The sequence below is a fragment of the Trematomus bernacchii genome, unplaced genomic scaffold (assembly GCF_902827165.1).
Source record: "Trematomus bernacchii unplaced genomic scaffold, fTreBer1.1, whole genome shotgun sequence".
In the NCBI taxonomy this organism is placed as follows: Eukaryota; Metazoa; Chordata; class Actinopteri; order Perciformes; family Nototheniidae; genus Trematomus; species Trematomus bernacchii.
Window position 1 is genome coordinate 11,333,910 of NW_022987564.1, and position 27,642 is coordinate 11,361,551.

The 27,642-nt window shown below is 40.8% G+C and overlaps 2 protein-coding genes across 2 annotated transcripts; both read left to right on the forward strand.

Moving 5' to 3' along the window:
* The first annotated feature begins 15 nt into the window (after nt 1-15).
* Nucleotides 16-16,093, forward strand: skiv2l (SKI2 homolog, superkiller viralicidic activity 2-like). The gene is made up of 29 exons (XM_034125015.1): nt 16-93; nt 602-720; nt 1,254-1,375; nt 3,426-3,543; nt 3,681-3,795; nt 3,892-3,966; nt 4,069-4,122; nt 4,214-4,374; nt 4,932-5,087; nt 5,596-5,741; nt 6,168-6,314; nt 6,404-6,488; nt 6,588-6,694; nt 6,781-6,927; nt 7,393-7,489; nt 7,580-7,792; nt 8,350-8,460; nt 8,650-8,761; nt 8,893-9,011; nt 9,724-9,855; nt 10,088-10,225; nt 10,314-10,418; nt 11,244-11,376; nt 11,519-11,645; nt 11,815-12,025; nt 12,925-13,035; nt 13,964-14,182; nt 14,696-14,836; nt 15,647-16,093. Exons 1-29 carry the CDS (start codon nt 81-83, stop codon nt 15,845-15,847), a joined length of 3,735 nt encoding a protein of 1,244 aa, XP_033980906.1. The 5' UTR covers nt 16-80; the 3' UTR covers nt 15,848-16,093.
* Nucleotides 16,094-16,296: 203 nt separating this feature from the next.
* Nucleotides 16,297-26,733, forward strand: prrt1 (proline-rich transmembrane protein 1). Its single transcript, XM_034125484.1, has 4 exons — nt 16,297-16,675; nt 19,749-20,161; nt 21,998-22,189; nt 23,717-26,733. Exons 1-4 carry the CDS (start codon nt 16,657-16,659, stop codon nt 23,891-23,893), a joined length of 801 nt encoding a protein of 266 aa, XP_033981375.1. The 5' UTR covers nt 16,297-16,656; the 3' UTR covers nt 23,894-26,733.
* Nucleotides 26,734-27,642: the final 909 nt, after the last annotated feature.

The window sequence follows — 27,642 nt, forward strand, 5'->3', positions numbered from 1 at the left end:
TCCGCTTGTCAATTTCAGCAACTTCCGAAGCGACAGCAACTGTTGGTGGCAACTTTTAGCTTTCACTTGAGAGTGGGAACATGGACAGAATAAGTAAGTCTAGCTTTTTCAATGTAATGCTAGCCTGTATATTATTGTTCATATTGAAACGCGTTTAAACTTGCTAATAACGCTCACTGTGTAGCTTGTGTGATGATGTGGCTAACAGGGTAGCTGTCAAAACGATATCCATTCAGAAAAAATACAATTCATATTTAGATAATAACCAAGGCTGTAACGATGCTAAAGTTAGCTTTCGATTATCCAGTTAAAGGGGAAGTTAAGTTACATTTCGTCGCGACCATTGTTCCGTTTTTTGCATCTCTTTCTATTGTGAAATATTCTAGACAAGCATTGAAATCTGCCTTTCTTGCATTTCCACAAGTAAAAAACACGCATTCAAAACACAGTAAGGAGTGCAAAAACAGCGGCTCTGTAGCTTTGCATTATAAGTACAATTGCCTTAAAGAGTTAAGTTAGCATTCGCTTGCACAGGGCGCATCTTCCTGGCCTCATTGTGTGTGTTCAGTCCATTCAACCTCTTTGTGTTGTTTCTCTGCAGATGTGCCCCCCGCGGGCCCCATGGACCTGCCGCTGTCCCTGCTGGAGATGGGATGCTCCGGCCGGTTTGAGCTCATCACACACCCTGTACCTGACCAGCCTTTAGCTCCACAGAGCACGGTGAGTGCAGCAGGATTACTGTACATTAAACCACAGTGAAGTTTTGATTGTATTAGATATTAGAAAGACATGAACTACGAATAGCTTCCATTCATGTGACCCTGGTGGTCCCAGTCCATACCATATAATAACTGGACACTGGACAAATGCGACACATCTGTTTTTTGTTTTTTTTAGGGCTTCTTCAGTTTTATACAAATATTTTAATGAAAAAACAGCAGTTTTTTAATTAAAAAGTCTCAGACAAATCAATGCAGCGTTGTTTTATTATTGTAATATTACAATACCTCCTATGTAATCTGACCCTAAATCCACACATATTATTTATACACTGGACAACAGGACAGACCTCTTTTTTTATTGGATTTTAGTCCACCTTCTTTTGTTAATAGATATTTTAATTAAAAGACGTATTTTCATACAGATAGAAGGTGGACTATATCTGATAAAACAAGATGGGTTTTATCTGGGATGTAATGATTACATGCTGGTTCACTAAGTCACTGAATATCTGATCTTATCTCCCCCCACAGCTCCCTCATGGGCTTCCTCCCACCAGCCTGAGCCTGGAGACAGAAGTAGAGAAACAGTTTTTACGGGATGCTGCCTGGCTTCCTATTCATGACACTGACTTTGCCTTCCAGAAGTTTCTCAAGTACGTCTTCCTGTAAAACATTTAGTTATTATTGCTATATAAGCTTTGACATTGTAAATAATGAATGCTGGTTTGACAAGAAACCCCAATATGTTCTTTAGAGCAGGGGTTCCCAACCCCCGGTACCGGGCCGCGAAATAGCTGTGAGTTTATTGTAATATTTGCAGAATTATAAATATATCAAAATATTTTATCATAATATTTTTTTCAAAAAGTGTTTAATTTTTGCACCTGTGCCACCAGTCATATTATTTCATCCAGTAGCTAGTTAATCTTTCACCAGAAAACCGTTGAAAATGGCTTTTATGATGTTCCGAGGGATTCGGCGGCTCAGCCTAAGGTCTCAGCCTCTTGTGCGCACGAGAATGTTACCGGTGCGCCAAGTAGGAAGAGGAGCGCACAGGAGACAACCGTTTGATTGCAGACTGTTATGTTTATGTGGGGAAATGGTGGTGCATACATTATTTGAGATATATTTCAAACTCGGACTTCATTTTAAGTCTGGACATGTCGGCCAGGGGTGTAGAGCTATTTGTTTAAGCACCGGATTGGCAAAACAGGAAAGTAAACCAGTCTGCCTTGATCTATGAATTCATGTCCGGGACTCTCACGGTATCTGCTGCCCACAGCTGTTTTATATAAGGAAAACCTCCTTCACTTCATGAAATGGCTGCAACATCAGGAGGCAGCGGGACGTATACTCCGCCTCTGAGAAGTGCAGCACCAGCGCGTAAAGAGCTGTGCCTTTTTACGCACCGCATTCGCTGTGTTTAACTTCATCAGAACAGCTTAAGAGTGACTGCAGGCTGCTACGTGTTAACCACACACACCTCTACACACATCTCTACACACATTGAACTGCCCGATTACTCCCCCTTTTATTAGTTTTATGAAGGAGATGTCCAGTCAGTCACCAAGGCGCATGATGTGTGTGTGTATGTGCTCTGCTCAGCTCAGCTCTGTGTGTTCGGTGTGTTTGTGTCTGTCCGACACCGGCATTTGTTTTCAAATGTTTATGAACAGTAATTTACACACATATGGCTAACATGCAGCTGTTCCCAAAATAAATTAGTTTAATCTTAATCTCGATGTAGTGCTAAATGCTGTCGGAGTGCACCGGAACGAACAACACTATTATAATATCTTCTGAAAACAAATGCCAGTGTCACACACACACACACACACACACACACACACACACACACACACACACACACACACACACACACACACACACACACACACACACACACACACACACACACACACACACACACACACACACACACACACACACACACACACAGGCGACCGGACATCTCCTTCATAATGCGCCTTCTCCTCGTTTTCCCAGCATTCACTGGATTATCCGTAAATCATACAAACAAAACCAAAACGTTGATTTATCTGTTTTCCCGTTTTGGTTTAAAAACCAAAGAAAACAACACCGGTTCTTTTTTAAACTTTGTTAATATGTTTTGGATGCATATTGTTCTAGTATTTGTTCAGGCTGTTACATACAATTAGCCTCTGTTGCTACCTGCTGGTGGTGAGTAAATATTAAAATCAGTTAAAATTGACAACCGGTCCGCGATTTTTTTTTAATGTATCTGCTGGTCCTTGGCACAATAAAGGTTGGGAACCCCTGCTTTAGAGTATGTGCAATTTGCAGTACTTTGATGTTGTAAACAATGTTATACTCGTACCAATTAAAAAAACTACAATTATTGTAACGTATACCACATCTGGCCCAGAATCAACCTTAGAGTAACCTATCATGAATCTTTAACCTTCAATATTGTATGTTGCCTTATAGTATCAACTTGATTTTGAAAGGAGTGGAACAATTTGAAAGTGTTTAGCTGCAATACTTATAAAAGAGATTTTTTAAATGTATTGGTATCAGATATTAAATAAAAAAAGTTGCTAATAAGTATTACCAATACTGACGAGATAACGATACTGAGGGTTCATTCAATTGGTTTGATAAGATTTTTCTTTAAATAATCATATGTATCTGAATAAGATGTTGTATTGTTTTCTTCAACAGGGTGACCCAGAGAGAAGTGAATGTCAACTCTCTGATCCACTGCTCTCCGTCTGCTCTTCACTCCGGTGTCTCTGTCGTCAGAGATCCAACCACAGGGATGCTGCTGGACTTCACAGAGGTAGATCACATTATTGAATACATTATTGAAGAATCGATTCATGTTAGTTGTATGAAGCAGCCTGTGTGTTACTTTGAACAAAGTAAAAGTTAATTCAGTTACTTTTCGGCTCTGTTATGTCTTTAACTCTTCTTTAGGTCTTACTGGAGAACACTAGCCTGTCAGCAAAGAACTCACTTTCATTCCAACGCCAACCTGGTCCTCCTGCAGAGAGCCTGCGAGGAAGCAACACTAATTACCCCTTCCTCCCCGGTGAGATTGATTGATCTTCCTTTAGATGTGACTGAGGTGTTTTCACTTTGCATTTATTATCTAACAATATTGTTGTTGGGATGGTGATCTTCATAGGAGGAATGGAGGAGCTTACTCTGGAGCAAATCAAGAAGAAATCTGAACTGGAGGAGGAAATAGACTTTGAGAATGGTAATTTTTAAATGATTAGTTACAGTGTTGTTAGGTAATGCTGACACTTGTGGTTTTTTCAGCTCCTAATGGTTAAATTTGTCATTTTCTTTTTCCGTGTAGATTTACTCAGAGTCCCACCTGGACTTAAAGCAGGGATGGATTTCACTGACAAAGGTATCATATTATACTTTCCTAAAAATAAATCCTACGAAGGTTAAAAGATAATTGTTTAATTTATTTTTCTTTGTTTATTTGTATCCTGAAGAAGCCAAGATTGCAAAGGCAGAGGTCAACCTCATGTCCCTGCTGTCCACATTGGATATAACTGACCTGCAGCCTGAGGCAGAGGAGAAAGAGGAAAGCAAAGGAAGTGAGGAAGCTCCAAAACTTCCCAGAACAAACAGCCTGGAAGACCTGGGAGTTAAGGTGCTGCAGTTTGCTAAGTGGAGGATTACTTGTGGTTGACTTATGACTTATCTGTACAGGGGTCATTACATGCATGTTGTCTCCAACTCACTGTCTTATTAGATCGCAAACATGACATGATGTCATAAATAAAAAGAAAATAGCAGTCCACAAAAACATTGTAGATAAACCACTGTATCATGCTAACACAGAGTAATATCCGGCAAGCCTGTGTGCATTAATCAATGTGAACACATGTTTTTTTTCACTTACATTTATTTAATTTATCAGAATATTTATGCTTAACATTTATTGTGCCTGTTGTCATGGTGAACAGACAGGAAAATATAAGTGAACGGGAGGGAAAATGTTAATTTCGCGCATGTGTGATCGTGACCCTATGTAGAAATATGTGTGATTTGATTTATGGTAGTGTCTTACTGCATATATTCTACATGTAGGAAAATGATTCAGTATTGCTAATTTTGCAAACCAAAAATCAATAACAATGTAATGTACTCCTACAGTAAAACTGTCCTGACACAGTCCTAACTATGTCTCCCCTCCTCTGTCTTCAGGATGTTGTGTCATCCTCGGCTCCCTCAGAGAAAGGGAACGATGACAAATCAAAGCCAAAAGAGAACCCAGAGGAAAATAAGAAATGGGCCATCCCTGTCAACATAAGTGCACCCTGCGATGATTTCTATAAACGCATCCCCAACCCAGCTTTCAAGGTTGGTGTGGTTCCGTCTAATCCAAAAATCGATCCACAGGTAGCAATAAGCTTGACTCGGACAAAATACGTCTCAGGAAAGTTTGTTTGACTCTTTACTTAAAACAAAAGGTATCAAAATACAAACACATATTTTCACAGGTCAAAAAACTATATTGCTCTGTGCTTCTTTCTCCTTCTCACTTCAATCACCAGCAGTTGCCGTCGGCTATAACGTCTCCTAATTACAAAACAGCTGCGGTCGTCTATTTGGCTGGTTTAAATAAATGATATAATAATGCAAATAACAAAGGATTATAATATTCAAATATATCAAACTATACATTTTAACATATGGCTCCTACAGTTGGTATCCTAGAAATATTTCACTTAAGTCTCTGTTTCCTGAATGCATTCTTCACACAGTTCCCTGCCTTTTTTTGTCCTGTTTCTCTGTTTCTGTGATGAATGATCACATGAAACCCCCATGAGCTTCCTCCTGTGATAACTGATCTGTTTCTCTGCTCCAGTGGCCGTTTGAGCTGGACGTCTTCCAGAAACAAGCTGTTCTGCTGCTGGAGGCTCACGACTCCGTGTTTGTAGCTGCACACACGTCAGCTGGCAAAACAGTGGTGGCCGAATACGCCATCGCTCTCTCACAGAAACACATGACAAGGTGTGTATCTGTTGGCACAATTCATTTGGTCTGCCCTCACAGAGTGTGCAAAGCTAAATGCGGATCCTCTAAACGTTTTTACTGGAGGGTTTTAAAGAGACTTATAAAACTCAAAGTTTTTCTGAACTCAGAGGAATAGGGAATTATTCAGCCTTTCCAAAACGCGGACGTTTATTAAATATTGTTACAAATCATTAGTTACGCTGGTAAAATGCAATTATTAAGGCAACTGTTTTAATTACTTCATCAAGAAATGTTTCTTATAACACTTGATTAGTTTTGATAACTTGTGTTTTGAATTTGGCAATACATTTACATGTTACCTCAGGATTATACATTGACATGTAATTGTAAGATAACCAACCCTTGACGGTGTTGCCCTTAAGGTTGTGTACATATAAGCGTTCTTATCTGGTGTTTTCATAGGACCATCTACACCTCTCCAATCAAAGCCTTGTCCAATCAGAAGTTCAGAGACTTTAAGCAAACGTTCGGAGATGTTGGACTGCTGACGGGCGACGTCCAGCTCAGTCCTGAATCTTCATGTCTCATCATGACCACTGAGATCCTCCGGTACTCAAGCTGTTTGGAATAGACATCAAATTCAAGTTTCACATAAAATGGACAAAGCTTGTAATCGTCTTGCTCTGGCTCTCTTTCAGGTCCATGCTTTACAATGGCTCAGAGGTCATCAGAGACTTGGAGTGGGTGATCTTTGACGAGGTTCACTACATCAACGATGCCGAGGTCAGCAACAACCCCAACTGCATTCTGTATTCTTTCACTGTTGAAGTCAAGAGTAAAATGTTTCTTCTCTTCTTTTCACTTCCTTTTGTTGTTCCTCAGAGAGGGGTTGTGTGGGAGGAGGTTTTGATTATGCTTCCTGATCACGTCAGCATCATCCTCCTCAGCGCCACAGTGCCCAACGCTCTGGAGTTTAGCGAGTGGATCGGGTAGGTGCACTCAACATGAGAGAGCATTTGTCACAATAAGAGCTAAGCTACTAATATTAATGGCACTTTAAACATTTTCCTCACAGACGTATAAAAAAGAAGCATATTTATGTGATCAGCACAATGAAGAGACCTGTGCCTTTGGAGCATTATCTGTACACTGGAAACAGCACCAAGACTCAGAAAGAGATGTTCCTCCTGGTGGATCCTACCGGAAACTTCCTCACTAAAGGGTACCGCTTCTATCATCTTCAGATCTGTGGTTATCCTGTATATATTATTTTATTCTAGTAGTAAGGGTCTGGGGGGGATTGTTTAATGTAACTATCAAGATTCTTATCCTTTAAGATTCTGAATCAATTCACATTTCCAAAAATAGCAGACAACATTTGCATTTCTTTTCCCTTAAGACCCTTAGGATTGAAAAAACGTAAAGCTTTAAGTAAAAAGTGCTTGATTGTGCCAGTTTATCATTCGTTAATTCCACCCATTGTCTTAGGCTTTCCCTTGACTTTATGTTCAGTTCATAAAAACAATTCTAAATTCTAAAAACTCTATTCTGCCATAATTTGCCACACCACCTTCATTAGCAAACAGCAAACTGAATCCAAAATAAAATGTTCTAATGGGATCATGAGATACTGAATGGTTCACACCTGAAGCTATTTCTCATACTCAAAGTTGTGTTTGTTGTTCAGGTATTACGCAGCTATCGATGCCAAGAAGGAGCGCACCAGCAAACATGCCCAATCTTTTGGTACAAAAGGTACTTCCCACAACACTTCGGCTAGTCAGGTAATTCCCATCCTTTCTCCTCCTTGATTTTCTGATCCAACAATCCTCTTGCTTCATGTTGTCATCCCTCATTGTGTTTTTTCCCTGCAGGACCGCTCGGTGTGGCTCACTCTCCTGCACTTCCTGTCCCAGCGGCAGCAGACGCCGGTGGTTGCGTTCACCTTCTCTCGTACAAGGTGTGATGACAACGCCCGCTCGCTGGACTCCATGGACATGACCACCTCCATAGAGAAGGCCGAGATCCACTCCTTCTTCCAGAAGAGTGTGAGTCGCCTGCGAGGAGCAGACCGGCAGCTGCCTCAGGTAAATAACGGTCGACTTAACCCTCTCATTTCCTCTGTTCAAAATGTTATGATACCTTAAGCCTGTGTTTGTGTAAACCCAATATGTTAACATTGATGTTGTCCTCTGCTGAGCTGTTGTATTATCTATCTAAGCTGGAGTGCCTCTCATACGTTAGTAGACTCATGCTTTCTTCTTTGGGGTAATACAGTTGGTGGTTGTACTTGGGTCGTAAAAAAATTGTTCCGACATGAAGCTACTCACAACAAAGTGTGTGGATAATCTTCATTAACCAGGGAAGAAAGAGACATAGCTGTTGGGTGTTTGCAAATGTTCTTTGGCGCTTCAAGCCCCACCAACCAAGTGCAGTCTAGGTCCAATATATTGGAGAGAAGCCAGACATTTCTACGGTAGATATCTCAAACACTCGACAACTTGGCAAGATTGATAAATAGCAATACAGGATAAAGTGAAATCTGTCGTTTGTGATTTTGGGGTGAACTGTCCTTTTAAGTAAATCTTTAAAAAAAAAACATCCTTAATGCTGTATTAACACTTAACACAAATGTCATGTTTAGATCTTGCTCATGAGAGATCTGTTGAAGAGGGGAGTAGCAGTCCATCACAGCGGGATCCTGCCGATACTGAAGGAGGTCATTGAGATGCTCTTCTCACGAGGTCTTGTAAAGGTGAGTCAGAGTAATTAGTACAGAAAAGAAGGTATCATATACCAGCACCTTTTATTTATTAATGTGAAGTATCAGATAGTGATGTACTGGCAAACCAATGTATCTGTTCCTCCAAGGATCATCTGCAAGTAAAGGTTGACACTCATAAGGTTTAAAATAATAATCCTTCATCTTCCCTTCCTCTCCAAGGTGCTGTTTGCCACCGAGACGTTTGCCATGGGAGTGAACATGCCTGCCAGGACCGTGGTGTTCGACAGCATCAGGAAACACGATGGGACCGGCTTCAGAAATCTGCTCCCAGGTTTGGTGTGCCGTTTGAGTTCCCCCTCTTTCATCTGAGCCAACATTTGTTATGCTCTTTGATCTCTGGGGATGAATCGGAGTTGAGGGAAAACGGCAGTATTTTTTGATGTTTTCAACTTGTAATTTCAGGCGAGTACATCCAGATGGCGGGCAGAGCAGGACGGAGAGGTCTGGACGCCACGGGCACCGTCATCATCCTGTGCAAAGCTGGGGTTCATGAGATGGGAGACCTGCATGTCATGATGCTGGTGAGGCCCTGTGTGTTTCATCCATCCTGTCACATGGGTTTATCGTTATGGTTTTAATCTCCTTTTGCAGGTTAATATTGAAAAGAACTATAATCTCAGAGTCTCCTGTTTCTTTGGCTGTGTTTAAAAGATGATTTTAAAGTTCTCATGAAACCAAAGTACATATGAAAGTTGTATTATCACATACATTGCACATTAAGAGCTATTGGCTACAACGGCAACAATATTCACAACATGTCCCTCAAAGCTTACGGTTTTTACAGGAAACTTTAAATATGTGGAATCAAAGAGCCCTCTGCTAGCTGTTAATGGGAACTTCAACAACACAGTTGAGACTACTTCATCACACTTTCTCTTGGAGAGGAATGTTTTAAGACCATTGTGCTCTTTTACAAAAATAATTCTCCTGCATCTCTTAAAGGAGCTATTATCTTCTTGCCAAAAATACAGATAGTGCAAACGTGTTGACTTAATTAGTAAGGGGGTTAGGTAGCTTTAAATTATACCTACAATTGCAAACCAGCAGGAGAAAAAGTTAGAATTTATTTTTTAACTAATAGCAGAGTCCGGTTAACATTCAGTCTTTTTCTTTGTCAAAAGATCCCATGAAAATGCCAAAAAAGACCATTCATTTGTCCTGGGACTGGAAACAGATCCAGGTTTAGTGTCCTGACCTTTATTGTATTGACGCCATCCTCTTTGTCTGGCTCAGGGTAAACCCACCACCCTCCAGTCCCAGTTTAGACTGACCTACACGATGATCCTCAACCTGCTGCGAGTCGAAGCCCTCCGTGTGACCGACATGATGAGGAGGAGCTTTTCTGAAAACCACAGGGACACTCAGGTAACATACGCCTGACGTACACAACCCGTTTATTAAATTACAAACTAACTTTGAAGGGGAATAACTACTGTATCGGAGTGTGTGTGCGCTTGTCAAGACAAATAAGGCTGTGGATTGGAATAATATAAGTATCCCATTGTGGGACAATCATTTATCAGCCCAATTATATATTGTGCATCGCTAACGCATGTTGAATACTAAATGCTTTCTTCCTCTGTTTCCTCTGCTGTAGGCCAGTGAGAGTAGGATAAGCCAGCTGAAGAAGACGCTATCCTCTCTGCCTCCTCTGGACAATGAAGGCCAGCTGTCCGACATGTTGCCTTACTACTACACCGTTACAGAGCTACGAACCACCACTGAGGCCTTGCAGGTAAACACATTTACACACAACAGATATCATATCCTAACAGCTTTAATCTGCAGTTGTAACATTTCCTTGCTGCTGTCTCTGTTTTCAGCGCGCTATTCTGGACTCTGTCAACGGGCTGAAAGCTCTGTCTGTGGGTCGAGTTGTGGTGGTGAACAACAAGCAGCACCTCAACGCTCTGGGAGTTATCCTACAGGTGTGTGTGTGTGTGTGTGTGTGTGTGTGTGTGTGTGTGTGTGTGTGTGTGTGTGTGTGTGGTGTGTGTGGTGTGTGTGTGTGTGTGTGTGTGTGTGTGTGTGTGTGTGTGTGTGTGTGTGTGTGTGTGTGTGTGTGTGTGTAGTGTGGTGTGTGTGTGTGGTGTGTGTGTGTGTGTGTGTGTGTGTGTGTGTGTGTGTGTGTGTGTGTGTGTGTGGTGTGTGTGTGTGTGTGTGTGTGTGTGTGTGTGTGTGTGTGTGTGTGTGTGTGGTGTGTGTGTGTGTGTGTGTGTGTGTGTGTGTGTGTGTGTGTGTGTGTGTGTGTGTGTGTGTGTGTGTGTGTGTGTGTGTGTGTGTGTGTGTGTGTGTGTGTGTGTGTGTGTGTGTGTGTGTGTGTGTGTGTGTGTGTGTGTGTGTGTTCTCTCTCCCCCCCCCTTCCCCCGCCCCGCCTTGTGTAGCAGTGATGCTTGTTTGACAAATGTAATCTTTGTTCAGTCAGCTATATCCCAGTGAGGATAACAATCTCCTTTGAAAGGGAAACCATGCTAAGATATCTGCATAAAATATTGATGTGTCGAGTCTCAAATATTTAAGGAATTAAGTATGCTCGGGTATGTGCATCCCAGCATGAAGTTGGTAAGGGCTGAGACACAATAAAATACTTTAACATCTGCAGGAAGTTTTCGATGTGTACCTAGCCTGCATGTCTTCAGACAGTGTGAGGTTATCAGAGCCCAGAGTGAAAACCCAAACATGGAAAAAAACATGTTCCTAGTGTTTCCTACATCCGTCTCCTGACATCTCCTCCTGTCTTCTCTCCATGCCAGGTGTCGAATGACTCTGTGAATCGCACCTTCACAGCTCTTGTCATCTGTGAGAAGGGCAATGAGGAAGAGGAAGGAAAAGGAAAGAACAACTCTTTCCCTCACCTCTACAACACAGCTCTCTTCATACCTGAAGGTCGGTTGACGGGCAGATTGACACTGGTTTCTCTCATTACTTCTACCCATATGCCTTCTATACATTCATTAAAACCTACCAGTGAGTGCAACAGACGTTTAAGCATGTGTGATGGTCCCCTTACCCCTTTTGTTATTGTCAGGCCCTTGCAGTCACACAGTGCAGAAGTTAAAGCTTCAGGACATCTCAGCCATCACAGTGAAAGCCCTCAAAGTGATTCCTGACCGGATCATCGACAACTACAGCAAGAGGCAACAGCCACGATTCAGGTGCATGGCTTGACTGATTTCCTTTTTACCTTGTAATATGTATATCTGTATTTGTTTTATTGTTCATTATATATATCACCAAACCTATGTAAGTCTTTGTATCACACCATTGAGCTTATCTTTCTTGGTGTCCTTATTTTTACTATTTCCTTTTACCTGTCGTCATTAGGCTGGATCCTCCTGGCCAAGCCATCTCCACGACTACCCAGGAGCTCCTGCGATTGGCCGAGGCCAACCCTAGCGGCATGGCGGCCCTCGACCCCGTGAACGACCTCCAGTTGAAGAGCGTGGATGTGGTGGAGGACACCATGAGGCTCCGTGTGCTGCGAGATGGCCTCAGAGAGTTCAACTGCATCCACTCGCCAACGTTTGCAGAGCAGGTGTGTGTGTGATTGTGTGTGTGTGTGATTGTGTGTGTGTGTGTGTGTGTGTGTGAGCACTGATGGAGCACTTTTTTTTCTTTATGGGCCTTATTTATATATTTGTGTATTCCCTTTTGAGATAAAAAATGATGAAAGGGTTTCAATTCACTGTTTGTTAATTAAGACCACACATTATTTTGTTCAGCAGTTGAATATTTATGAAGCTCATTAACATCATACCCTTACATAAGACACCCAACAATAAGCTCCCATTGTGAAGCCTTCTCTCATTTCTGCATCAGTTTCCTTTTATCCTCCCATTAGTATTCCAACAATAATAATATCAAACCGCCATAACATTCCTGCTTTCGTTATTACGTGTCCTGTCTTCGATGGCAGCCTCGCCTCGTCAAGATAAGATTTGAGAATTGGAGCCAGTTGTTTCTATAATTACCCACATAGACTCATAGCTGCAGCTCATCGCTGTCTCACAGATACAGCGTGTCATTTGAGCCTTCCCATACATACACACACACACACACACACACACACACACACACACTTACATCACAAAAGCTCTCTCATTACTTAGCAAGATAAGGAGCTCTTACTTGCAGTATCGCAGTCTCCTCTCATCACTTTGGATTCACACTTTTAATGTGTCTTTGTGGGTATTATTGAACGCTGGTTAATGCAGTATTCTCCCACAATGCAAGTGTTAGTATATACAGTAATTGGCCTCTGAGGGTTTATGTAATATATTCACCAAGAGAATCCTCTGTGCTGTAGACACTACAGTAGGCAGTGTCTTCCCCCCTTGGTTTATTTGTTGCACTGAAATCAGGTCAAGTGCTGCAGTACTGCTGTTGTGTTCTCAAGTTAAGTAACCAATGTGTGTGGGTGTGTGTGTGTTTCAGTTTGCTCGGGTTCAGGACAGGATGGGTGTGCAGGAGGAGCTGGACAGGTTGCTGTTCCTGGTGTCGGACCAGTCTCTGTCTCTGCTACCTGAATACCACCAGAGGATCAAGGTTTGGATCAGACGTTTGACTCGCTGCCCTGACCTGTTTGTCTATTTATCAGAATAAGGTCACTTTCCCGCCCTAAAGATTGAGATTTCTTTGTTTAATTTTAAATCTCTGACCAAACTCCTATCTTTAAAAAGTATGGTTTAAGGTACATTTCTAATTATTTTTAAATTTACATTAAATCCCTTAGCTTAAGATTAAGGTTTGTTTATTTGTATAGCACATTTAGCTTACCCTTTATACACATTACCACAGAGTCCTACTCTGAGGGGGGGACGTGTGTGTGTGCACTAATGTTCATGGAAATCTAATAGTTGTCAGGATAATCTTCTTCAACAAAACAATTGGAGAACTATAAATATAATTATTATGTATCCATAGGGAGCCATGTGTGTTTTCAAAACTTTTCTTAGCAATCCATTTAATATTTATTGGAATATTTTTGTGTAAAGAGAATTGCTGAAATTCTAAGAATTTTAGGGATCAAAACTTTCCAAGTAGGGCATATTTTAATTCAAAGCTTCTATTAAAGTATTTAACTTAACCTTTGAATGTCTGACATATGGACGGGGATGACGTCATAACCCTTGTAAAAATAAAAGGGTGTTGATATAGAATTAGATTTTTTTGTATGAATGAAGTTTCACATTTTTGGCAAATCCCTGGTCAAAATCCACGAAATATTGCCAAACCGTGTCCTAGATCACCATTTTTCCTGTTTGCATAGATAACAGATATTGAGACTTGACCATGTTATTGTGATAGAAATGATTGAGTGAATTTAGCAAGTAGATGTGGCAGACGAGATATGATTAAATCTGGCCTACAATCTTTTGAACCTAACATTCTTTTGCAATTCAGAAGATAAATACTATTTAGATGAAACTGATCCTGACCAAACCGCTCCTAAAGGTTAGTTTTATCTCTTCAGGTGCTGCAGTCCCTCCAGTACGTGGACAGCAGCGGGGCGGTGCAGCTGAAGGGCCGCGTGGCCTGTCAGATCAGCAGCCACGAGCTGCTGCTGACCGAGCTGCTGTTCGAGAACGTCCTGAGCCCGCTGGCCCCCGAGGAGAGTGCCGCCCTGCTGTCCTGTTTGGTATTCACGCAGAAAACACAGGTGGAGCCGCACATTACCAACACACTGCAGGAGGTAAGGACAAAGGAAGCTTTTCTTGCTTTTATCTCATGAAAAGCACAGATTTTAAAATGACAGTCCTGATGTGTGTGTGTACTGACTGTGTAGAAGACTCTGCCTTCTCTGGGTGACTCACACACGTTGACACACTTGTACTCAGTTTAACATTGTACATATTTTCCCTGCAGAAAGGACAATAAGAGCACTTCACCTGACTCATCCAAGCCTCTCTCACTTATTAATACACTCGTCTGTCTCTGTCAAATTCGCCTCTGCTGTGTCGGTGTGTGTTGTGAACGGCCCCCTGATACATGAAAGTGCTTTATGAGGTCCTGAATTAATGATGACCTGAGCTCTGTAGACCTAGAGCAGCAGCGGTACATTTTGTAAAACAGATTTCTTGAACATCTCCAAGAGGAGAGAGAGTGATGCATTTAAAGGCTGCTTGTAAAACTCAAATCTCTCTTTCAGGCTTAACCTTTTCTTCTAACCCCCACCTCTCTCGTTCTCTTTGTGTTTTTCTCTCAGGGTATCGATCGGGTGCTTTCAGTGGCCAAGCGTATTGGAGAGCTGCAGAGGGAGTGTGAGATACCGCAGACAGCTGAGGAGTTTGTTGGCCAGTTCAAGTTTGGCCTGACAGAGGTGGTGTACTGCTGGGCCAGAGGCATGGTGAGGTTTCACTCCCGGTTATTGTTTTCGCCAGGTGTAAGTCTGTGCGGACATAATGTATTCAGTTGTGTTTGCCTGTGTGTATCTGTCTGTCTGTCTCTTTCATTCAGAATAGTTTAAAAACCCATTTTATTGTCTGCCCCAGTAATAAAAGGCATTTCCAGCAACCAGCCAGGCTAACACCGAGTCTCGCCTAACCTTTAGCACTTTAGTTGTTGCACTTGATTTAGAGTTAATTTAGTATTAACATGCAATCTGTATCTTGGTGAGAATACATACATGTTAACTAAATATAATAATAATTTCGGCCTTTCTTCACTTGATCCTGTCTTTAAATTGAGGGCAGGTACTTTCATAGTTTGTAGTGGGTACAGAAATCATAGCTTAGTGTGATCTTAAAGGCTGAATATTTAATATCAACAATGTGAATGAGGTTTTACCCCCAGCAGTAGTTTTCTTAATGGGATATCTCAAAGGCAGCTTGGTTAGACTGGTTGTGTTTAATCGTCAAATAATCTTCTGATATCTCTTTTTATTGTTTATTGTTTATAATACCGTATGATATCCCAAAGCTTGAGTTGAGGCTTATTATGTCTAATTATTTATTCAATATTAGTTGAAATAGTTTTATTGTATAAAATACTTAGCACTGGTAATTACATAATATTAAAACACATACAGACAGATTTGTATATCCCTCTGGATGTATGCTATAAAACTTTATCTCATCTGTTCAACTTTTTCCCTGCTCGTGTTGCACCATGTCATGTCTCACCCTGCTCCTGTCTCTCTCCCTCTGTCCCGTCACAGCCGTTCGCAGAGATCGCCCAGCTGACCGACGTGCAGGAGGGCACGGTGGTCCGGTGCATCCAGCGCCTGGACGAGGTGCTGAAGGAGGTGCGCCAGGCCGCCCGCATCGTGGGAGACTCAGTCCTAGGGAGCAAGATGGAGAAAGCTTCCCTGGCCATCCGCAGGGACATCGTCTTCACCGCCTCCCTCTACACCCACTGAGGAGAAGTGTTCTTTTGTCTGAAAGGTGTTAGAGGGATGGATAAACATGTGGGGGAGGTGAAGTGATGGTTTATGTTAACAAGAAGTGCTGTATGTGCCTACAAAACACGTCAATGTTTACATGAAAATTCCTGACCATGAAAAAAGGGAATGATTTGAACCACCAGACCAAGGTAGAGACTGTGGGGATTAAATCTTGATTGTAATTTATTGTACAGTAATAAAACAAATCTGTATTAAAACACACATGGATTGTGCCCACATATTTGTATACATAAAAAATGAAAGATGTTTTGAAATGATTTGCCTGCTTTCATCAGTGTAATTTCCTGGCTTCTCTGACATCCTGCTGTAAAGACCTCAAGGTAAAATGTGCCATCTGAGGACAACCTGCGTGAGAGGAGAAACTGAGGTGGTGTAATATCATGCAAGGGAAGAAATCCGTGGCTCTTTGTTGAGCTGTGATGGGTTGCTCCATCACAATGCGTGTGCAGTTTCGCAATCCGAGCTGTCGCTTTAAGACAACGATAGCTTTGTGTCTGATTAATTCAATGTACGGCGACGCGTTAGTGGAGAAACCTTATTAGACTGCCGGCCGCACAGAGAGAGGAGAGGGGGAGCACTGCGCGCTGCAACACAATTAGCCTCACTTAGGGAGAAAAACACTTGAAGTTATAATAAGGTGTTTTTGAGATGAAGACATCTTGAGAATGGGTTGTTCGGAGTAAAACAACTGCATCGAGAAAAGGGATTTTTTTTCACCACCAGCTTTGGAGTACATCACAGAGGAGGACAGAATATCGGCTGGCATGTCGTCGGAAAAACACGGTGAGAGGTTTTAATTGGGATGATCGGGCGTGTTTTGGAGCTTCATTGAGTCTAAAACCCTCTGGAGATTTGACAATTTGGGTATTTTTTTTTTTTCAAATGGAAATAATTTTTGCTTTTCAGGCTGACGAGATCTTTCTCCTCCAGGTTCCCCTGTTGTCAACATCTCTGTTTATCTGCACAGCGCTGCTTCTATGATGCTGCACCGCTGTGTGGGTGCAGACCCGGGAGGAAAGCTTTATAGGGCCGCATAATGTATCCAGGGTGCTCAATGAGAGTTAAAAGGGACATTTTCATGATTATATGTCAATCACATGTAGATTATTTGATTACCTCTCGGCTTGAAAATGTAGCGACTTTTCATGATATTCACATGACACGGTGCGGTTTATCCCGGTTTTATTGTTATTTTTTCCTTTTCTTTCCGAGTCTCATTATCATTATTACGCACAAGCCTACGTAAGTCTCTCCTGACTGTGGACATCAGTGTGGGTGTCCTCTGCGCGTGCACGTCTTCACTTGCGCGTGTTTAACAGCCTTAATTAATAATCATCCTACACGTCTGCGTGCATTACCATAAAATATATTTTGTCTTTCCAGCTTGCTCTTCGATTATTTTAGGACGTTAAAGCGCCAACTACCGATGGAGCTCAAACTGCAGATTTACAGTACAGAACAAAAGATGAAAAGGTCATAATGAAAAGCATTTAAAGTGGCCATTGATACAGTAAATGGCAGACTGTACAGGCTGCACATCTGCCTGTTGTCTCGTGTGAGGCCCTTTATCCATCATTATTGCTAATTAAACATCAGCACCAGGCCTACTTTGTATTTTATAAGGATGCAGAACATTGCTTATCAATGTAAATACTGTAAGGCAATGATGCTTTGCAGATGTCTCAATGGGAATGATTTAGGTCAGTTTAAAATTCACTGAAGCTCAGTATTATGTTCTTTGTTGTCATTGTTCACCCTGCTGCTTCCATTTTTATTTTATTTATTTATTGACATTGTAATGTCACATTGATTACCATCACTGGACATGTTCCAGTGTCTGCCTAAAGGCTCATTTTCTGAACTGGTGTCCCTTGGGCTGATGGTAAATTGTCCATAAAACAACAATTAAACACACAACATGTTAACACAGAAATTGAAACTTGACAAAGCAAAACAGCTGAAAAGGATAAAAGAAAGCTTAGTAGAGTAATGCAATGTAGGACATTTTAAAACAGGCAGTTACACTAAACAATGTTAAGAAGAAAATCAGCACAAACAAGTTAAATGTGACAACACAAAATCACATAATATTGCATACGATGATTGAAAGCAATAGGGACACAATCTGACCAACACACAAAAACAGGGCACAAAGGGTAGTTAATTTATGATAGCAGGTCCTTTGTTGTTGCTGTTGCTTTGTTGTTTGTTCAAGATTTTGTGCAAAGGAACAGTAAGTGTCACTTAAACATACAGTATATTTAATGGAAGAATGTTCCAAAAAGCTCTTATTGTAAAAGCCGAAAGATGTTTTCCTCTTTAGGACAGCTACAGTATGTCTTATCTAACCTGGGTTAAATTACACCTGCAACGTATTCACACGCTCTTAGTCACATAATTGCAAATGACTACAGTGTCAACACATGCCAAGCTATATTCATTGTACTTGATATTTTATCCACATGTTTATTTTATTCTTCTGCTTCACATTCCTCATAACATCCTGTTTAGTCTGTGCCCTTGTACTTAAGTGTTACCGTCATAATTAGAATAATTGAATGAGTGTTGGTTTTGCTATATTTTGCATTTAATGCATTCAGGTTGTGGAAGGGGATTGGCTGGGACTATTTAGCAATGCAAGTTTGAAAAAAATAATAATAATACCACCTAGTCTTGCAGCAGCTCTCTCCTATAGGGAATTGGCTCAGGAACCAGAGGGTTGCTGGTTCAAGTCTCCAAAACAGACAAATAGCACAGTGTGGACTTTCAGAGGTGCCGGTTCACCTCCTGGGTAAACGTTCAACTATCTAAAAAAAAAAGTCATAAATTAGTCATTTTACTTTGATCAATAACACTTGATTTCTGTTTGTAAATCAAAGTGGTAAACCATACCATCAAAGATTTTTTGTTTTGAGAAGATGGTCCTTTTTAAAATTGGAAATACTTTTCTTCAGACATTTTACTGTCTCATGGAACCTATTTTAAGCTACAAATCCACAATTTCTCAGCTTCTACTTAGGATTCCGTAGCCTTTAAACGGAGAAACACCAACATGTGTCTTGTCCTTCATGTTTGCCAAGCTGCTTGCCCTTTTAAAGGTGTCCCTTCCCTCATGCCAGCTCCTTTCCCCTCTTGTATGTTTCTGCTCTGCTTCCTGCTTGTGACAGAATCGGCGTTACGTAAAGATCGCCCCCAAGCACAATGCGTCATCCCTCATCACTCAGCTGCTTCGCTCTCATCCTGTCCCATCAAATCCTTCCTCCTCAACCACGTCTTCTCTTTATCCTCACTGCTCATGTCCCTGTCAATCTGGATTACCGTGCACCACAGCCACTTCCCTGCTGTGAAAACACAAAGCCCCCTCAGTCATTTTCAATGTTAACTAACACAAAGAAGGAATAAGGATGCTTCAGACAGACAGACCATAAGAGGACGTTTTTGACATTTCTAACCACTCGTAAAAAAACTTTTTTAATGGGAGAAGGAGAGAAAAAGGCCTTTCTTCTCTGGAGGTGAACATGTCAATCACTGTCATCATTAGCACACAGACGACACATGTTTTTGTCTTTGTGGAGGAGGTTTGAAGTCTCACTGAGGAGCTTTGGTCTGTGTAATTGTTTCTTCCCCTCCTCAGCAGTGAGATAAGACATAATACATTCAACATGCGCACAAATGTGTTATAGTGCTTGAGTTAGATAACATGCCCTCACTCTTACATCCGTTTATTTTCTTCCTCTGCCTTTTTCTATTTGTGATCCTTCTCCTACCTGCTTTCTTCTTCTTCTTCTTCTTCTTCTTCTTCTTCTTCTTCTTCTTCTTCTTCTTCTTCTTCTTCTTCTTCTTCTTGGTCTCTCAGGTCTTGATGACTCTAGCCGTCAGACCATGCAGCCTCCTCCATACCTCCCCGGCCCGCAAGACCCAAACGTACCTCAGCATCCCAACATGCAGCATCCCAACATGCAGCATCCCAACATGCAGCATCCCAACATGCAGCATTCCAACATGCAGCATCCCAACATGCAGCATCCACCCGGCACCCAACCCAACTACCCTCCTCCCCCTCCTCCCCCGGGCTCAGATGGATATCTCCAAGAAACCCAGTTCCAATGCGGCCCGATGGGACCTCAGGGGGCCATGCAGGGCTACTCGGTCCAGACCCAGGGCCCCGGGGGCACCATGCCTCACGCCCCTGTAGGGTACCTCCAGCCGGGCTACCCGCTCCAGCTGCAGCCGTGCACAGCTTACGTACCTGTCTACCCCATGGCATCGGTGAGTCAGAGACGAGCTGAGTGCTTTGAAAGATTTCACAGGTCTGACATCAGGCTGCTGCAGAATTACACCAGTCTCTCTTCAGTATACTTTGACCTTCTTCCCACCTCATTTCACAGCTAGTTTGTATGTTTTCCATCCTTCACACTTTATATTACAGGTTGTCCTAATCATTTACAAGGATGTCTATTGGATAAAACATATATAGTTTGGTATAAAACAAGAGGGAAATGCAGACAGTGTTTTATTATATCCTAAGGTTGTTTTTGTTCTAGAAAAAAAAATACATCGTCTACTATTTCATTGCAAAAGGCAGGCATTTGTCTATATAAAAATGGTTCTTTAAACATTATTTTCTTTTACATAAAAACACAATAGAAGATCCAATTAAAGGGACAAGCTAACTGGGGAACAAAATAAAACTAATGGTAGACGAGTACACCATGAATCCAGCTCACAATATAATCCAAGGACTGAGTATGCACTTTTTTATAGAACAAATGCTATATCATGCCCAGGACGTGAAATAAAAGGCATTACATCATCATCACGCAGCATTCAGCTGAAAACGAGCTGATCATGGGGGCTGAATTGGCATCTTCTTGAACTTGCGCATGATGTCTTTTATGGTTTGCAGTAACTATGCTTTTTATTATGTTATATTATGTGCTGTCATGTATGGTTGATATTCTTCATATGCTCTGTGCAAAGAATATTCCCCTACGGGCAATAAAAGTTTCATTTATTGCTTCATTGGGTAATTTCTGTCTGGGGAGGCTCTGTATTTTAATGAATTATTTGGAAGTCATGGTGATTCAAAGTGAATACATTCAGACTGAAATAAAAATAAATCTGATATAAATGGTTTCCCTTAACAGATATATTTTTTGTAAACTAGTACAAGACTACTAAAAACACAAGAAAGAAGAAGAAGGCTTATCTTAACAGTTACTTGATGATAATAATGTTAATGCAATGTTCTATTTAAAACCAAAATGAAACAATTAGAAGGGAACATCATTTTTCGAAAAATACAACATGAGATGAGCGGATGTATACTTTATGTAAATAATATCCTGCTTATATTGTGTTTACAGAAAATTGGCCTTTCAATAGTATTTTTATTTGTCAGACAGTTAATAGATTTGTTTATATTCACGGTCATCTGTATATTTTTCTTACTCTCTAATGCTGATTTATTTCAATTTTGAGATGTTTCTATTTTAGAATTGTTTATGTCTACTCTTTTCGTTTGTTATTATGTGCGATGCCTTGTTTTGTTTTATGCTGCTGCAACTAAACATTTTCACAAATTGAGATTAATAAAGTACATCTTATCTTATCTTATGTGAGTAGTCGTTGATTTAGTAAAATAATAGTTGCAGTTTTGTACAATAATTTTTTTCCAATAAAGCTGCAGATGTTTGTTTAGTAGATAAAGCCACTCCCCCCCCCCCCCCCCACCCCCCCCCCCCCCCCCCCCCCCCCGCTGAAGTAAACGGCCAGTGGGGAAATTAGCCCCCAAAATGAGTCATCAAACAACTGAAAGTGATTTTGTTCTCACCACCAAGTGCATGAATTCAAAGCAAGAGCTGGGGATTAATCCTCAAATTGAATACATTCTTATACGGTCTATGATTCTTTGACATTCCCTATCATGTTGCTTATGGAACTTCTACATGTACGACTCTTTGATACATGCAGAGACATTGCTCATGCAGCTGTCCTCTTTGACTGCGTCCCCTTGTCCTGTGTCTTTTGATATGAAAGTACTTTGTAAACTGCTCTGTTATTAAAAAGCTGTCATACTTACTGTCTGTCTTTTCCCTCCCTCAGGGTCAGCCCTACATCCAGGCGGGGGGGGGCCACCCTGGGATCCCACCCGGACAGATTCATCCCATGCAAATGCCCCCCGGCATCACCCTGATGGACCGCCGGCCGCCCCACGACTACCTGCCCATCGCCGTGCTCACCACCGTCTGCTGCTTCTGGCCCACAGGCATCATTGCCATCATCAAAGCAGTGCAGGTTAAAAACACTTCATCATATTTTGTGATCTTTGAGCTTTATTAACATAATGCCGCCTCCACCAGGGAGACTTTGTCATGTAAATGCATCTTTGAGTTATTACACCCTTCGTTTTATTTTCAGGATTGTACCTGCCTAAAGAATGACAGTGATCAAAACCAAATATTGTAGGCTATCTAAAAAAGTCAGATCATTATCTTCACACTTTTTGGGAAAAACACCCACATATGGGAGACAAATGGGGGGTGGAAATGTCCTGCCATTACTGGAAGACTGTTCATTCTAAAGCAATACTTCTTCCATGCATCACATGACTTTGAGCTACAGTTTGATGAAAATTGTTAATTGCAAAGCTAATTAACATTAAGTCTTATTTTCCAGGCAAATTAAAATGATTCAGTATTGTATTGTCAATCCAATTTATTTATTCAAACCGTCTCCCTCGCTGTCAGCCATTGGAAAGTCTGAAGAGCAGCAATGCATTGTGGGGCATTTGAGTTGCAAAGTCAGCTTACATTTCATACTCAAGAAATACTTGCTAATGTAGTATACATCCGGGCATATCTATAAACAATATCCACTTTCTATATAGTTGAAATGCTCTTCATACTAGGCAAGGCCAGGCAAGTTTATTTATATAGCACCTTTCAAAACAAGGCAATTCAAAGTGCTTTACAAAAATGAAAGACATTAAGAGCATTAAGAAATAGTGCAGCAGAAACATATTATAAAATGGCATTTCAAAACACTAATTTAAAAGCAAAGATAATAAAACATAAAAAATAATAACACAGGTACATGAATAAAAGTTACAGTGCAGTACTAAAAAAAACTGCTTTTCCTGACAAAGCAGGCGGGACTCTGAGGTGAATTACAAATGCTGACAATGTACAGTATGTTTTCAATACCATTAAATAATGCACAGCCAGACATAAAAGGTCTACAGGAGAAGCAATCTGTCACTGCAGGATTTATATTACACATTTAAAGAGAATGTATCTTGACTCAGTGCACCAGCATTACACCTACAGTGTAATTTCATCCATATATTAGGACCTCAGCGTTAAAAGGCCCATGTTGTATGTTGGTCATGTTTAGTTGAGCGTGATGTGAGAAATGTAAATATAGGTCTGGTGACTCTCAAACCTCGTGATGCCTGTTGTTTGCCACTGTAACGGCAGACTGTGCTGACCAACATACACAACACACAGTTCTCATTACGTAACTGCACCATTGTCGGTGCAACGGGATAGAATGGATTTTTTCCTCTGGGCCTGCTCAGCTGGCTTTGAGTTAAGTTGAGCTGACAAGGCATGGACCCACCGGTCTGAGCCGTATATGTTGTTATGGTGTGTTAATGTTGTGTGGAGTGGCCTCTTTCTGCACATTCAGCCTGTGCTGCAGTGAAATCGATCCATTCATGGTGCTTTATACTCCCTCCTGCTCCCACTCGTGCATCTTCTTGTTACATAATCCTTATTTCTCCTCTCTCCCACACACCCATCCCCTCCCTCCTGCCTCACTTAGGTGCGCACGGCGATAGCCAGAGGGGACATGGTGACGGCGGAAATAGCCTCCCGCGAGGCTCGCAACTTCTCCTTCATCAGCCTGGCTGTTGGTATTGCCTCCATCGTGCTGTGCACCATCCTCACCGTGGTCGTCATCATCGCCTCGCAGCACCACGACGACGACTGGGATCCCTAACTCCTCGCAGTGTCAGACAAATGGAAATCATGGCGTTTACATAGCTAACTTCTCTCAAGCGTTTGGAGGAAATAGGAGCACTGAGAATGCACACAAACTGCTATTGCATCGCTGGCACACACACAGCTCCGACCTAACCTGCTGCCATCAAACACACGACCAAAAACAACCAATCACAGCTGATGTTCAAACGCCAAATACAAGCATCTGTCAAATGAGGCCCAGTATTTCTGTTAGTACAGCGAGTGCTTAATATTTACACTCTGAAATGAGCTGCAAGAGGGAAGCTCCTTGTTTTAACAATTCATTTGATGCCCATTAATTCATACATAGGATGTTAGGTAGCTACTAAATTGGACCCAGATTAATTGTTTTTAGGATAGTTAAATGCACATTTTAGACATTTATAGTGCCATGTTGAAGCAGTGTTGATTTGCAGAGTTGTATTATTGCTGTTGTCAAGCTTATAGAAAGTGTTAGATGGGGTGATCAATACACATTTAACACACCAAATGGAGACTGGACTGTGTCTAATGTAATCAAACACAGAGTATTTATTTGAGATTCATTGTTTGTATGTTACATGGACACTTAGGCTGGATGAGATGATACATTATTTATGAATTATATGTTTTTTTATTTATTTAAATATCTGTTATGTATTAATTTATTCAATGCAACAACTTTCTCTGCTCTAATGTACATGATATCACTAGTTGTTGCAGCTATACAACACTCTGAAATTGGCTTAAATTTGATATCTGATGGTGATGCACTTTGTAGTTACAAGATGTTACGATGCAGCTGCTTACATTCATAGTTTTATAGTGCATGATAAATATACATTTAAGCTAAAGGGGTGTCCAGTGCAATAATAGCTGTTGGTGGGAATATTTCCTAAAGTACAAGTGTGAGGTACAGTATTTTAGTACAAGCTACTGTCAAAATAAGAAATGGAGACAATTTAGATAATGAGTATTTGAATTTTAGGTTTGCAAACATTATTTTGGCAGTAATTTAGACATGTATTTGCCTATTTTGTGTTGCACATCTCTTAGCTATGTAGTCTCTCAGACACTGTATGTGAAAATGTAGTGCACCGTTAAACTTAAGAGGCAACATAACCCTGCATGTCATCCTCAGTTTGTCTCCATTTGTCTTAAATATTGAGGCTTCACTGTTGTAACAAAACGAGTCAGGGTTCATGTCACAAAAGAGTGTGGTCTCCAAAATGAAGCAGCAGGTGTGCTGTTATTTATAAGAGCCAACATGGCCGTAACGTTACTGTATGAACTATGACCTGAGGTTTCTGGGGTTATGGGAGGAACTGAAAATGAATGTTTCCAATAAGAGAGAGATACATTATTAATGCCTATACTGTATTGTAGCACTTTCCGCTCTTTGAAATCTTTCCCTCTCTGTCTCTATCTTCTTTCCTATCAACATGACTTATTGGACCTATTCATATTTCCCTTCTGCTCCCCCTTTTTCCTCTGTTGTCCCTATGATGATGCTATTTTTAAAAGAGTTATACAGAGATATTTAAAATGATGTTTGTTGAACAAAAATAGACGGTATAAATACAGTTTATTCTGTAGTATATATTATGTTATTGTTATTATTGGCAACGGCATTGCATTTGATTATCACGTATGTATTATATTAAGTAAATCTGGGCACATATTTATCAATCTTCTAAAAACTACAATTAATATTGCTCCTAAAAGCCAGCTTAGTAACAATACCGTTTTGTGAAGTGACTTCCTCCTTTCTACAGCCTGTAACTTTTATCTGATTGATCACATATATGCACAGATACCAGGATTTACCCAATAACTGCCTTATTGATTATTATTTAAAAGAATAGATTAGAATTTTTTTATTTTCCAGCCGAGGCAGGAGAATTATCTTCGATCTCACCTTAAAAAACAATCAATTTTACTCAGTGAGTAACATCGTTTTTCTGCCAAAACATGTGATTTAATAATTACAGAATTATTCTGACTGTTTAGATAACATATTATTAATAGCTGAAGACTTTCTGATAAAATTGCTTTTATTAACAGTTGAACTTTGTGGGAATTATGCTTATTCGCCATCTTGCAGAGCATTAGATGAGAATATCAATATGACGATGGATGGATACGCACCAAGAGTACTTAAAAACTAATCATTTAAATTAGTGAGTAGGGGTAAAATTAAAGTTTTTCTTTCTTTGAACACTTAAATGAATACTTCACCTACAAAATAACCAACTGTATATACATTATTCACTGTTTTACCTGAAGTTCTTTAGGAAAAATTATTTTCTGTTCACGATAAATGAAGAATTTTAGAAGCCGGAGAAGTTCTCATTTAAGCAAAAAGAAAAATCCCTTTTAGCCGTTTGATAAATAAACGCCCTGTGCTAATATGATTGACTGAGTGATATTTCAGTGTTAAAAGAGTAAACAAAGCACAGTATTGTTTAGTATTATAATTGTGCAGAGGGCTCTGACAGTGAGTGTGTGTCTACTGCATAGAGTGACTCTTAGCATATCTAGTTTATACAGCGCTAGGCTTCATCTCCCTGTGTGCTTTCTGATGTGACTTAACATAGCTGTTTATACACAGCTGGGAGATGTGTACTTCATTTTTATTTTTGAAATGATTATTTATTGAGCTTGTAAACGCGATGGGTTGCTTGTTTCAAAGAGCCAGAAATGTCCTGTGTACATGTGGTTCTCTTGAGGTTTATTATTATAATTATGTTCATGGCTGTGTTGCACAAGCGTTAGTTGTTTCTGACTTCAGTTGTTTGAGTAATGAATAAAAGAATCATTTTTTGGTTGTGAACGATACACTGGTGAAGACTGTATCTTTTTTTGTTGTCTGTTTTTCCCCTCTCCTGTCTCTCCATCCTCTCTGTGTCTCTGTGGCCTTTCCTCTCTCGCCTCATCACTAAGCTATTTATAGTTGCCCCGGTTTTTCTCCCTCTCTGTCTCTCTTTTGCCTCCCTCTATCAGAACATGAACTACAGTATCTCTCACTATCTGCTGCTTAATCACATTGTTTTACAGCGTCTCATTTTTCCTACATTTCGCTTTCATTGCTTTTTGGTCATCATCTTTGCAACAATAGGATTTGTTTGCCTTCCCATCCAGGAAGCATTGGTCTGTCAGAACGGTCTATCACTTTGATTTGAACTGATATATCTCGATAACCGTTGGATGTAATGTTTTTTGTGTGCCGGCATTCATGGTCCCAAGAGGATGAATAATGACTGTCTGAATTTTCTACAAGCGCCACCATGAGGTTGACATTTGTGGGTTAGAGTGCAATGTTCCGTTAGGCCAAGGAAAGGTTGACATTCGAAGTGTAGACAAAGACGAGAACAGAAGCATGAAGGGAGAGAAAAAGATTTCCCTTGATGAAGCTGTGCAATGATGCTGAAAGCAAGCTAACACGAATCATTGGCTTTAGTTTTGTGACTATATTCCCTCAAATGTCAGCAACAGAAGCGAAACCAGACTGTGTCTTTTTCTGTGTTCTCACACCTTTGGTTTTATGTGTGTAGTAGGAGTAGATACCTATGCATTTGTGTGTGCAGCATGCTGCAGGTTTCTCCCATATTACCAGCGACTACCCATCAGTCCCGGTGCTGTGGCCGAGGTGACAGCCCAGCGAGAGAGCTGCAGGATGACACAACACACAGCGAGGCAGTCAGCGTGGCTGACCCGGGAGAAGCTGGGTTCTGTGATGGAGGAGAG